A 13,955-nucleotide genomic window follows, 5' to 3' on the forward strand; every position below is an offset into this window, starting at 1 on the left:
GTGGAGAAGGGTGGATGAAGCTGTGCAAGAGGAGAAGCTGATAATTGAGTTAATCCTTTATACTCTGAGAGTTTCAGGCCCTCAGAATCTCTCTGTAGGATGTGCAGTGTTAGCCTTTATTCCCTGTGCTCAGCGAAGCCAGCTGGTGTGAGAGGCTTATCTCTCCCTCAGTAGAAATCTCAGAAGAGTCAGACGGCATCCTGGGAATTCCCTTTTGCCATGGAATCCGACTGACTGTTGTTTTTTGCTTCTGTCTTTCTCTCACATGTTGCTGTTTTCATGCTCACTCTGTGATTCTCTCTCTCTGTCCCCATCTCAATGGCTCCCTTCAGACACAAATTCCAACCTCAAGTCCATTTCTTTCTTCAGCTGCTTCCACCGCCATGACCTCCATCAACACGCTGGCTGTGGCCACCAAACCCATCACTCCCCCAGTCACTATGGTGGTTACCGACACTCCCGTCGCACAATCAGTTCCCACCACTCTGCCTGCAGTCTCTGCCATGACTGCTCATCCAACAGAGACCTTTAGCCACACAGACGCAGCAACTCCAACTACAGCCATTCTCACCTTTCTCAAGATCACCACTGAATCTTTAGTGCTACCCCTAACAGACAAGCCCACTACTACCAGCCTTGCCACAAATCCTACTGTAGTATCTGTCACTACTAGCCCAGCAGCGACTGCAGACCATATAGCTCTGCCTACCTCTGAACCAGCCCCAGCCCCAGAAGTGTGGTTCACTGACCCACCCACCACTGCTGCCTTCAATACTCTGCAGACAGTTATGGCAGCATTAACCCCTCCCCCTGACATCACAAATTCCACGTGGCCTCCCACTACTACTTTACCAACCTCTGAGGCACCTACATCTGCCATCCCATCTCCTTTCACCCCCAACCAAACTTCAAGTGCCCCCACCTCCTCTGCTGATTTCCCAGGAGACCTAGAGACAGAACTGCCTCCCTCTGAGGTCCCATCTTCAGTCCTTCCTGACTGGCTACTTGGGGAAGGCACAGAGCTCAAGGACACAGAGGATTGGATGGATTCACTGCAGACCGAGAATGATACGTCACCCTTCTCTGCTTCCACTCTTCTCTCAGGCGATGGAGACTCTTCAGAGAGGGATGTCCCTGATTTCCCCAGAATTCTGCACCCTGGTTTTGACTATCAGTATGATGCCCCTGGATTTTTGGAGTTGGTGAGTCTCTGATGCAGCTCTCAGACCTGCCTTTAGAGCTATGATCTACTTTGAAATTCAGATACAGGTCACCAAACTCGGAGACACTACATCACAGGAAGGAAAATAGGGTCTTCTGGAGGAGAGGGAGGAGCCAAAGGATGGTGATGTGTTCAGAGTGGGAAATGGCAGCCTGAGGAAGGAAGGGGGCTTTGGTGTTGTAGCGTGGCCATTTACCTGGAAGCTGCACAGTGCCCAAGCGACGGGTTTCCTGATACACCATTCCTAGGGCTTGCGTAGTGTCTACTTCCTCCTGCTCACTGTCTTTGGAGTCTTATATTGCTCTTCTTACCCCTGTAGTAAATGGCTGGGTCTACACTATGAGCTAGGATGTGATTCCCAGCCTGCATACAAATACTCGCTGTAGCTGTCATAGAGCTAGGTTGCTAAAAAGAGAGGTGTAGCTGCAGTAGCATGGGCAGTACCAAGGAGGCTATGGGCTAGCCTTGCTTAGTACAAACCCGTCTGAGCCTGTTGCTATGTACTTGGCATGGCTAGCCCATGCCACCACTCACCGCTGCCTGGCCTACCCCCAGCTCTGCTGTAGTTCTCAGCATGCTAACTCAATGAGTATGAGTATGTCTAGAGTAGCTGGCAATCAGCTCCAAGTATAAACATACCCAATGAGCCCAGCTTCCCCTTCCGTTAGAATGAAATTTCATTCCTGTATTTGCCTGTGTTAATTGCTCCTGCCAAGTTAAATTCCCTGTGCCGTGGGTGCTCTCTATGGGTGTTTGTTTTTCAGAATAAAGAGTTTAGCTGGGGTCCTGGAGCCTGTCCCTGTGTGCAGGGCATTCAGGGATCCTCTCTGCTCCCAGTCAACGTGGAGCAGAAGATAACCCTGCTGGGGAAAAACTTCCATCTGTATCAGGTATGTGCCTGTTGTTTCCCATGAGCACTGAGAAGAGGTTTGCTTGGAGCAAGGCACCCTGTGGTCAGTCTCTGGCACCTCGGTTCCTAGATGCGTCAAATTTAAGGGCACCTCGCTGAAGCATGTGGGGACTGCATATCCAGAGTGGATCTCTGCTGAGTCCCTTCTCATTCCATTTTAAACCTCAAACGCTGAGCGCAGTTCTTCCATTTTTCGTTTCTCTGTCTCCTTCTCCTGATGTAGTAAAATGTCCATGTGGCTATTCCACATCTGAAGCTTCTACAACAGAGTTAAAATTAAGCCTTACAGATCCTCAAAAACTCTGGTTCCTTTGGGCTGCATTTACAGTCACAGGTGAAAATCATATTTGTCTCCAAAGTTTGAAGACTACTTCAATAACCTCTCTGGAATGATAGTTCCTGATAGACTTTGTACAAACTACAGCTGGAACCTGATAGGTTTCAGGGCATGTGGCCTATTTCTCTCAGTTACAGACTAATTGTTACCTTTCTCTGTACATACAAGCATGGTTGGTGACTGACACATACCCTGGCTCATTTTTCTAACTCTCTTTCTCTGGTGTTTTTTTTTCCTCTAATCCCCCTGCTTCTGGTCTGAAGTCTTTTGATAGGAACCCTCTCCTCTCCCCAGTGTGCAGTATCGTCTGGGAATTAATTTGTTTGTGGTCTTGATTTGATTCCTCTCATGTGGGGATCGTGAAGAAGGGAGAGTATAGGAGGGACTAGAATGCAGGAGAAAGGTGGCATGGCAAATGAGAACAAGCAGCATGTTGCATGCGTAGGGAGTAGTATGGAAAAGGGCACTGAGATGGGAACAGGAGGAGAAGTTTTATGGAGGAGCATAGGTGTGGGTGCCTGAAAGTCTGTGTGTTGGTTTGGTCGTGTGAGTGGATACTGGTGAAGCTGTCTCTCTCTTCCTGGCTGTAGGATCAGCAATGGGACTATGAGTGTGTCCTGATTGTGGAAGGGAGGACAGTGGTGATGGATGCTTATGTTGAGGGGGAGGAAGCAAACCGATCACTCTGCTACATCACGTGTCAGCTACACCAAGTAAGTATTTGAGATGGCAGAAGCTATCCAGACTTCCCACTAATCCAATCTCAACCAGGTTGTTGCTTATGATTCTTAGTCTGACTGGAGAGAAGACTGAAAACTAGTTAAATTGTGAGCTTTTTGGAGCAGAGACCATCTTTCTGTACTGTGTTTGTATGGTGCCTGATCCCTGAGGCAGCTGTAAGACAAGTAATAGTAATTAAGTCTTCAGCTAACAGAAGGTTAGTTTTATCTGTGCCATAGTACAGTGATAATGCCATGATTGTGGCAGAGAACAATGCCATCCCTGTAACATATCTCACTATCGTTCCTATGATATCCAAAAGGTTAGCTCCATTGCCCTTTCATTTAGCACTCTGTGACTCCCACTAGCAGTGCTTTGTTTACCTGTTTGTGGGCTCTTCTGGGATTGGGACAGCTCCTTTGCAGAAAGCCTCTGAGAGAAAACCAAAATAACAGAAAGTAAGATAGATGCAAGCATGAGATATGTAGCATGTACAATCCCAGCCCGCTGAGAGTGCTAGAGTTATAGATAACATTAATGTATTACACCTGGCCTTTGCAACAGGAGAGAGAGGATACTGGCCCAGAGATCGTGGGCTGTTTCTACCAGGATGAGAGATTTCAGGGTGGTTTTAGAGGGGGATGAGGAAGGTGTGTGCTGCTATGTGGCATGTGGAGAGGATTTGTAAATAGCCTGGAGTGGATGGTGCATGCAGCAATGTCATGGTATAACCCCCACTCTGAACCTTGTAGTGCTGCCATCAACCAGGACTTGCAGTGCCTAGTACACTCTGGTCCCCCCAAAACCTTCCCAGAGGACCCCAAGACCCAGACCCCCTGAATCTTACGCAAGGAAAGTAAACCCTTTCCCCCACCGTTGCCTCTCCCAGGCTTTCCCTCCCTGGGTTACCCTGGAAGATCACTGTGATTCAAACTCCTTGAATTTTAAAACAGAGAGGAATGCACCTTTCCCCCTCCTCTTTTCCCCTCCCCAAGAGATAATACAGATTCAAGCTCCGTGAATCTAAAACAGAGGGATTCCACCTTCCCCCCTCCCTTCTCTCTCCCTGTCTCCCACCAATTGCCTGGTGAGTACAGACTCAATTCCCTTGAGCCTCAACAAGGGGATAAAAATCAATCAGGTCTTAAAAAGAAAAACTTTTAATAAAAGAGAGAAAAAAAGTAAAAGTTGTCACTGTAATTTAGATGGTAAATGTTACAGGGTCTTTCAGCTTATAGACACTAGAGAGGAGCCTTCCCCCCAGCACAAACACACATTAAAATCATTCCAGCAAAATACACATTTGCAAATAAAGAAAACAATCAAAAAGACTAAACTGCCTTCTACTGGTACTTACTGTTTGAATAGAAAATTATAGAGCCTGTAGGTACGTCTGGTTACTCTCAGAATACAGAGAGAACAACAGACAAACAGACAACACAAAACAAAGACTTCCCTCCACCGAGATTTGAAAGTATCTTGTCTTCTGACTGGTCCTCTTGTCAGGTGGTCCAGGTTCACTGCTTGTAACCCTTTACAAGGTAAAAGAGACATTAACCCTTAACTATCTGTTTATGACAAGAAGTCCCTAGAGGTCCCTGTCTGGGCACCCAACTGCTGTAGCAGCTTCTCTGACTGCCTTTGAGAGGCCTACAGGGTTGAAACATGGTAATGGCTTTGCATGAGGACTTGGAGTCATTTGACTCCTGTGGCTGTCATGGAAGGCTAGGCGAAGATGTTATGGTGAGGAGGTCGAGGGTAAAGATCATGGATTCTTGAAGTGCTTGCTCATGAACACCATTCTAGGTTTGTGCATGCCCACTTGCATAGTTGGAGATTTTTGCCTTAGTGGTATCCATAGGGTCGGTTGTGGCACCGTCTGGAGTGTGCGCTCATGTGTTTGGTATATTTGGTGTCGCCAGCCCCACGCCCTCTCATTTCCTTCTTACTGCCCATGGTGGTTGGTCAGAGCACTTTTCCCTTGCCTAGCAAGCAGTCACTGTTTTTTCTCCTTTGCTTCACATTTTAGTGTTGTAAATAGTTTGTTTACAGTAGTTAGCTAGTGAAGTAGTTGTTAAGCACTGTAGTTAGTAAGTTAGGGTCCCGGTAGGGACTTTGCCCCAGGCGGAGGGGCATGCCCTGGTTTCTGGGTTTTAAGCCCTGCGCTGACTACAACAGGCCTATGCCTGATAGTGTCCCCCATAGCAGCTACCTGAAATGCTTTAGGGAATAACATGTAAAAGAGAAGTGTTGCATCTGTAAGAACTTTCGTCCCAGAACACAGAAAGAGTGCGACATCCATTTGAGGCCTATCCTCATGGAAGCCACTCTCCGCCCAGCCTCGGAGCCATCCCAGACGTAGTCGAATCCTGGTACTTCAGTCTTGGTGTGTAGTGCACCCCAGCACTGGGCTTTACCCAGCACCTCTCCTCTTCCTTGGTGTCGAAGAAGCATGACCTGGCACCGAGTACCCTGGACCTACATGGGAGTGCCTCCCCGAGGTAGTCAGTGTGATCTTCTGAAAGTGGGGATCTCCCTGAGTGGACTTGTTTGTGATTTGCTAGAACTAGAAATGCCATGTGTTCTGCTCGTTTTGGAGGATCGACAGGGGCTCTTTGTCAGACGCCTTCTTACTCCAGTGGTTGGGGGCTCTGATGTATGCCTTCCCAGTAGTGCCATTAATCCAGAGTCCTCATGAAGATCAAACAGGACAGGGCGAAGGTGATCCTGATAGCCCCGGCTTGGCCTCGCCAACATTGGTTCGGCACGTTACTGGACCTCTCGGTGACACCCCGCTGTAGCTGCCTCTCTGGTCGGATATGCTGTCCCAGAACTACGGCAGTCTCCTGCGCCTGAGCCTGGCAGCACTGCATGGCTGAATGTGCAGAAGAGGAGTGCTTGGCCCGTGTCCAGCCAGTCTTGTTGGGCAGCAGAAAGCCCTCCACCAGGGCAGCCTGCCTGGCCAAATGGAAATGGTCCATGTGCTGGGCCTCGGACCAGGGTATTAAGCGAGAGCAGGCCTCATTTCAGTTGATCTTGGACTACTTTCTACATCTCAATCTCCAGGGCTTGTCCCTTTCATAAATTAAGGTCCACTTGGCCACTGGATCAGCCTTTCACCCTCCATTTCAGGGCAGGTCGGTCTTCGCCCACAACATGATGATCCGGTTTCTAAAAGGTCTGAAGCGACTCTATCCTCATGTCTGGGACCCTGTCCCTGCTTGGGACCTGAATCAGTGCTGGCACGGCAAGTGGAGGGCCCCCTTCGAGCCATTAGCTTCCTGTTCCCTTCTTCTGTTCTCCTGCAAGGTGTCGTTCCTGGTGGCAAGAACATCTGCCCCTAGGGTCCCTGAAATTAGGGCACTTAGTTTGGAGCCACCCTATACAGTGTTTTTCGAGGACAAGGTCCAGCTGTGGCCGCTTTCCTGCCCAAGGTTGTTTCGCAGTTTCACGCAAGTCAGGACATATTCTTGCCGATCTTTCTCCCAAAGCCTCATAAGTCTGAGGAGTAACATAGATGGCACTTGGTAGCCTTTTACATTGAAAGAACCAAACTGTTCTGTAAGTCAATGCAGCTGTTCGTCATGGTTGCGGGTAGGATGAAAGGTCGTCCAGTGTCTACCCAGTGAATTTCATCCTGGATCATTGTCAGCATCCAATTTTACTATGATCAGGCGAAAGTGCCTCCACCGGCGATTGTAACCTCCCGCTTGACTAGGGTGCAAAGCTCATCGGTGGCCTTCTTCTTCAAGTGCTTGCTCATGTCGATTCCATTCTAGGTATGCGTGCCAACGTGCACAGTTTTTGGAGACTTTTGCCTTAGCAGCATCTGTAGTGCTGGCTGTGGCGCTTTCTGGACTGGCGCTCTCGTGCGGCGGTATATCAGGCACCGCTGGCCCTACACCCTCTCAGTTCCTTCTTATTGCCTGTGACGGTTGGTTGGAATGCCTGGTCTTTCTTAGCAAGAGCATTAGCGGTTCTTCACTGTTCAGATCGTTCTCCTTTGTTATTTAGTCAGTGATTAATTAGCTGTTAAGTGTTTTAGTAGTAGTTTAGTAGTTAGAGTCCCGGAGCGGGGCATGCCCCACTCGCCAGGCTTTAAGCCATGTTTTGGGTGCAGCTGGACGTTGCCCATCAGTGACCCTCACAACAGTTGTCTGAAGTGCCTGGGTAAGTCCCATCGAAAATACAAGTGCTGGATCTGCAAAAATTTTCATCCCCAAACTCAAAAAGAGTAGGACATTCGATTGAGGGCCCTCCTGATGGAGGCTGTTCTGTGCACAGCATTGGAGCCTTCGCTCTCAGTCTCCACACTCAGTACTTCAACGTTGGTACACAGTGCACCATTGGCACTGGGATCCATCTGGCACCATCCCCCCCTCGCCAGTACTGAAGAAGTGGTCTAAGTCGTCTGGTCTGCAGACACCGCGCAAAGGACCTGAGCTAGGTCTTGTACCTGCAATGGAGGCTCGCAGGGGTACCTCTTGGTCAGACTCCCTGGTCCAGCCAGGGATCCACCTCTGACTCCGGGGAGCAGTAGGGGGTCCTGGCCGATTGCAGGGCCATCTGTGCCCAAGGCGGGCCTGACGGCCAAAGAACAGTTAGGCCAACCAGCACCGCAGATGCCTGGCCACATGATAGATCCCACCAAGTCACCAGCTCAGATGACCAAGCCGGTGATGGGACCGCCCCTAAAGGCAGTGGAATGCCCCCAGTCCCTGTACTGCAGACGTCATTTTCTTTTGCCACAGCCAAGGACCCTGGTACCGCAACCCTGGTCTCTGGCCAGGAGGCCCAAGTCTCCAGTGCCACGGTCTCCGCTTACAAGACACAGGACTCTAGAGTCGCAACGGCAATCCCCGTATTCTCGGTACTGATGGTCCTCCCACCAGCGATCACCAACGTGCCAGTCACCATCGCCTTGCAGATCACCTAGGTGTCGGTCTCCTCAGACGCGAGACTGTTCCTGGTCGCAGCACCAGTTGCCAGGGCTACCGAACCATTCTTCGGGCAGGAACTGGCACTCGCCTTCCCTGTACCAGTTTCTGACAAGAGTCAGTCAACAGACTCAAGCTTCCACGGCCCCGCCCTGGTGCCCAGAAGAACAGTGATCTGGGTTGGAGGGACAGTTTAGTCTTTCCCCTGTCCAGGACAAATCGTCTCTCAGCTGGGAGCCCGCCAAGGCGCCTGTGGCACTGGCATAGGTTTAAGGGCAATGGCCCGCCCAGGGGCCAGGAACACTTGGGCAGACCACCTCAGCAGAACATTCTCCTCTCGCCACGAGTGGTCCCTTCACCTGGTGGTGGTCAGTTCTATCATCTGCAGGTGGGGAACTCCACAAGTGGACCTATTTGTGTCCAGGAAGAACAGGAAATGCCTCATCTTCTGCTCATTCCAGGGCAGGGACAGGGGATCCCTGTCAGATGCCTTCCTGCTCCCATGGTTGGGGCTCTGATGTATGCCTTTTCTCCAGCGCCGTTGCTTTGCAGAGTCCTTATGAAAATCAAGCAGAACAGGGTGAAGGTCATCCTCATAGCGCTGGTGTGGCTGTACCAACACTGGTTCAGCACTTTGCTGGATCTCTTGGTGGTGACCCTGTTCCAGATACCGCTCAGGGCAGACCTGTTGTCCCAGAACCACGGCAGTCTCCTGCACCCAAACCTGGCAGCGCTTCATCTGATGGCTTGGCGGCTGTGTGGCTAAACGCACAAGAGCGGCAGTGCTTGTCTGAGGTCCGAGTCCTGTTGGGCAGTAGAAACCCTCCACTAGGGTGACCTACCTGGCCACATGGATGCTATTCACCTGCTGGATGGCAAATAAGGGGGTTTGTCCCAAGCGAGGCCCATTGCAGATCATTCTAGACTACCTCCTGCACCTCAGGCTTCAGCGCTTGTCGCTCTCATCCATCAAGGTCCATCTAGCAGCCATCTCGGCCTTCCACCCACCACTCGAGGGCAGGTCGGTTTTCTCTCAGGATATCACAGCCAGATTCCTCAAGGGCCTGGAGTGTCTCTACCTGCACGTCAGAGATCCTGTTCCTCTGTGGGACTTGCATCTGGTGCTGTGAGAGCTCACAGGTTGCCCCTTCGAGCCTTTGGCTTCCTGCTCTCTCCTTCTCCACTCCTGGATGGTTACGTTCCTGGTTGCGGTCACATCAGCCCACCGGGTATCTGATATTTGAGAGTTCACCTTGGAGCCACCTTATATGGCTATTTATACTATATCATAGTCAGCTGCTTGTGCATCATTCAGTGCCATATAGGCAGCTTGTGCCTCTCCCAAGTGTAGGGAGCTAATTTGGGGGCCCATACTCTCTTCTCCCAGCCCACTCCTCATTCCACCCTCTCGAATGTCAACAAAAAGGCATCAGGGTTATCCGTTGGGCCCATTGTGCACAGCCTTGTGCCCACCACCTGGTTATCACTCCCTGCCATGGGATTCACTAGCTTCTCCTTGAGCTGTTGCTGCACATGCACCCGCTGTGTAATAAATTGTTGTAAGTTCTGTTATTGTTCCACCTGTCAGGAAAACAAAGACTGTTTTGCTTGTTGCAGGGTCTGCTGAAATGCTTGAAAGATTTTCTGAAACTCCTTTTGCTCTTCCACCGCCCAGCACAGAAGATTTCAGACAAGCCCCCAGTTCTTATAGGGTGGGGTTCCCTTACACTGGATTCCTTACTGCAAAGAATCCTCATGCACGCCAGGGACAAGTTCTGTGCTTTATTTACAATGTACAAGTGTTTGTTCCCCATAGGATAAAGCTTTTCCCCAAGTCTTTCCCTACTACCAAGGCACGGAGTGGGGTGGGAGAGGAAGAGATCACAGTTGTCTGAGATCTTAAGCTTCTCTGGCCCTTCCTTCCAGCCCTCCCCATCTCTTGCTGTCTCTTTCAAACATGCTCAGCTAACCAGCTGCATCCCCTTGTTGATTTGGTAATCACCTGCTACTTAATCAATGCTTTCATCACTTTGGTTTGTGTGGGAACACTAACCAGGTTCACAAAGAGGTGAGTCATATTCATTCTGTCATAAGATGTCTCAGCTGGAGTGAGTTTTTTGCATAAATAACACATGTTAATATGCAATTGGGTATTTGCATCTGCAGGTGGTCAGTTAGGCACACAAATAGCCATTTGCATGCACATATTTACATGTTCAATTACCCTGCCCATCTCTGAGAGTCAGGCCCTTTTGTCTCTTAATGAAAGAGGCAAGTTATTTGCTGCAAGGTGTGTTAAACTACTGTGTGAAGCACTGAGGCACTTCTGTTTATTCACCCAGTTAGCTAGTGGCCTCATTTGGTCCCTGTGATACCCTGACATTCTGGTCTCTTTGCAGTATAGTTACTTGGCACCTCAACTTGAATTCAATGCTGTGGTGTTTGTGCAGAGGAAGCAACACCTCCGAGTGGACAGCGCTGTGGATCTCTATGGTAGGAGAGTGACACCTCACCAGCAAAAGAGGGATTTAGGAAATGGGACAAGGGGTAGCTGGGAAAATTTAAATTGAAACTGTTGGTGTTCAGTGTGTCCCACAATAGTCCCATCACTGGGAAATCAGGGGAAGCCCTTAAGCCTGGATATTACAGGCTCTGAGTTCTTGTTATTTTGTTTGTTGGTGCCAGATGCTTGGTTGCTGGGGTCATTCTGTGCATTGTTGGGATTTTCACAGATGCCCTTTTGAATGTCGTTCCTCTGCAGTAACTCTCTATAACTGCTCCATGGGACACTCTGATTGCAGCCGCTGCCAAACGGCTGACTCCAAGTATAACTGTGTGTGGTGTGGAGGCGAGCGACCCAGCTGCATCTTTCGAGGATCCTGCACAGAAGAGATAGTGGACATATGTCCTGCACCACTAATTTATTCAGTGAGTAATCACTACTCTTTACTGTACTGCACTCAAGGGCAATGGGGGTTCCACAAAGCAGCCAAAAAAACCTCAGTGACAGTCCAAATAGCAACAACGGTTCCTCTCCCACTGTTAATTCTTCAGCACTGAGAGTTCGGAGAACCTGACAGAAAGTGTTAGAGTGCAACCAATCTGTAGTAGCCAAGATGAAAGAAACAAATGTATACCCGTAGAGGTGGAGACTCACCCCTGTGGCACCTCCTGCTGGTGACTTCCGGGAATTAGCTCATTCCAGCTCCGGAGCACCTTCTGCAGGCCGGTGATCCGCCTGTCCTCTGGCCCCCGTGTCCCTCCCAGGACCCAGTGTCCTTTTACCTGGGGTGCTGCCCCCTGGTATTAACCCCTTAGTCTTAGGGTCTCCCCTCCCCAGGGAAGCCCCACCCACTATTCCCACCTTGCCTCAGTATCAGGCTACTGCTAGTCATCGTCTAGCCCCACACCTTGGGGCAGACTGCAGTATCAGCCTATTCATCACTGGCAAGGAGGGTTTGGACCTGCTGCCTTGGCCTACCTCTGGGCTGCCCTCAGCAACCCCCAGTACCCCTTGGCTTTCTGCTAGGCCACAGCCTGGGGCTCCCCAGGTCCTTAGCCTGTCCCCAGCCCTGCTCCACTCAGGTACCCTGTCTCTAGCTCCCTGCAGTCAGGCCCTTCTCTCTCTGAATGCGGAGAGAGTGTTCTTCTGGGCCTCTGGCTCATGGCATTTTATAGGGACCAGCGGGGCCTGATTGCGGTGTGGCCCAGCTGCAGCCACTTCCTAATCAGCCCAGCTTAGCAGCTTCCAGCCACAACCTTCCCCCAGGGCTGTCTTAAGCCCTTCAGGGCAGAAGCAGGATAACCACCCTGCTGCAATACCTCAGACCAGTTGAAACCAAAATGCAGGAAACTGCTGGATCCAGGAATTGGGGATGAAGTCCAAAGAGTGGAGTCCTCTTGCTGTCCTAAGCCAGTGATTGGGATAGACTAGCATAGTGATAGCCGAGCCTGAAATAACGAAGGTGCACAGGGTGAAGTGACAGTGACTTGGCAGGGATGGAAGAGGGAGCAGAGCTTAATAATAATTCTGGTTTATTAAAAAAATAAAAAATCTTTTTGACCTATCCCTTGCTGAGTACCATAGAGTATGTGTCTTAACCCTGTGTTTCCCTTGCTGTGACATTGTCCTCCTTCCAGTTACATGCTATACCCACTTGATGCTTCTTGCCATAATTTATCCTATATACTCTTAGGGGCATGAACTGTCTTTTGATTGTGTTTTTTGTGCAGCACCTAGCGCAGTGGGGCACTGAACTTATGGGAGAGCCTCTGGACACTACTGTAATACAAGTAATAGATTACAGCTTATATAATAGCTCCTCATCACCAGAGCCCCCAGAGAAGCAGTCAGTGCAGCAGTGAGTAGGCAAAGGATGGGCTGCCACAGCTGTTCTAAAGGGGATTTAATGGAATTATACCGTTGTGAAGATCGGTGATAAGACCAAAGTGTGGGAAGGAGGAAGGCACGGATCCTAGGTCTCTCATTTACAGCACTTTACTCCTGCTGGAATTCTGCACCATTGTACAATGCAAAACTTGTGCAGAATTAATGTTCCTCACAGAATTCTTTTTTTCATGCAGAATTTGTGATTTCCCCTCGAGCACTCCCACCTGCTGTCAGCCCCGGGCATCTGGGGCTCTCCCGTTGATTGTATTGTATTATTTTGACAAATAAAATATGTGGAATTTTACAGGTTTTAAAAATATTGTGCACAGAATTTTTAATTTTTTGGCACAGAATTCCCCCAGGAGTAGCCCTTCCTGCTTATGATGATAGAGCAGCTACTCTAGAGCAAGAGATCCTGACACAAGTCTTGGCCAGCAAAAAATGTCTCCTATGTGCATCCCAGGAAGAGGACAGAACTTAAGCTTTTTTGGATCCGGCATCATATTAGGCTGCCGGCATCTGAGGTGCTATGAAATGAACACATGCTTGGATATCTTTGCAGGTTTATCCCCTGTCTGGACCAGTTGAAGGTGGCACTAGACTCACTATTGCTGGCTCAAACCTCGGCCAGAAACATCAGGATATTGCAGAAACTGTTACAGTTGCAGGAATTCCTTGTGCTGTAGATGCTCAAGAATATGAAATCTCCAGCAGGTAGAGTATCTGTGAAACTCCCTCAGGGAATGAGACATTGGGTTTCCCACTGGGCCACTGACATCAGAATGGGGTAATTTCCCACTCCCTCGCTAGCCATGGTAACCTGGATCAATACCTTCTGCCTCAGGAACTGAGCTGTCTTCTGCACCTTCCAAAGGGCATTGACACCTGAGTAAAGCAATTTTCCCCACCTACTCACCACTTGGGCACTGAATTTGAACAGAAGCTGTTTATTTTTAAAGAGGCCTGACCCCTAGCACTCCTCACTCCCAACACAAACAGCTCATGTAATAGTCTTGATAAAAATATCAGACTTAAATAAACACGCTCAGAAAAACAGGGAGGGAAAAGGAGGGAAGTGTTCAAGAAAAGCATAACACCTTTGTTGGCATCAGTTAAATTTTAGAGGGCAAGAGGCTGAGACTGATGTGAATGGGGAGTGAGCTCCTCTGTAGCAAAGACCTCATCACCTGACAACCTGAAATGAGGCACTGGCATTCCTTATAGGGAGAGGGTGCCAGGTACAACCTGTCAGGATGAGTCTCAAAGAGGAAGTCTGAGATACAGCCAGGGCCTACTTCTAAGGACTTTAAAGACCATTGAGCCCAAGGTTAATCCATCACTTTACAGGCATCAAATGTAACAAACTCTGGGGCAGTTTAGTTTGGTCACATGTACTCAAGCCAGTGAGCAGATCATGCTGCCACCTTCTGAACAAGCTG

The 13,955-nt window shown here is 49.5% G+C and overlaps 1 protein-coding gene across 13 annotated transcripts in view; it reads left to right on the top strand.

Moving 5' to 3' along the window:
* The window catches only part of PLXNB1 (plexin B1), a 244,001-nt gene that overhangs the window by 158,372 nt on the left and 71,674 nt on the right, over positions 1 to 13,955 (top strand). For all 13 annotated transcript variants that reach the window (XM_050959798.1, XM_050959796.1, XM_050959797.1 and 10 more), the window contains 6 exons: positions 333 to 1,202; positions 1,987 to 2,112; positions 3,060 to 3,182; positions 10,526 to 10,619; positions 10,888 to 11,054; positions 13,079 to 13,230. In XM_050959798.1, the coding sequence (XP_050815755.1) occupies positions 333 to 1,202; positions 1,987 to 2,112; positions 3,060 to 3,182; positions 10,526 to 10,619; positions 10,888 to 11,054; positions 13,079 to 13,230 (1,532 nt within the window). The remainder of the gene's footprint in view (positions 1 to 332; positions 1,203 to 1,986; positions 2,113 to 3,059; positions 3,183 to 10,525; positions 10,620 to 10,887; positions 11,055 to 13,078; positions 13,231 to 13,955) is intronic.

The sequence above is a fragment of the Gopherus flavomarginatus genome, chromosome 6 (genome assembly GCF_025201925.1).
Source record: "Gopherus flavomarginatus isolate rGopFla2 chromosome 6, rGopFla2.mat.asm, whole genome shotgun sequence".
NCBI lineage: Eukaryota > Metazoa > Chordata > Testudines > Testudinidae > Gopherus > Gopherus flavomarginatus.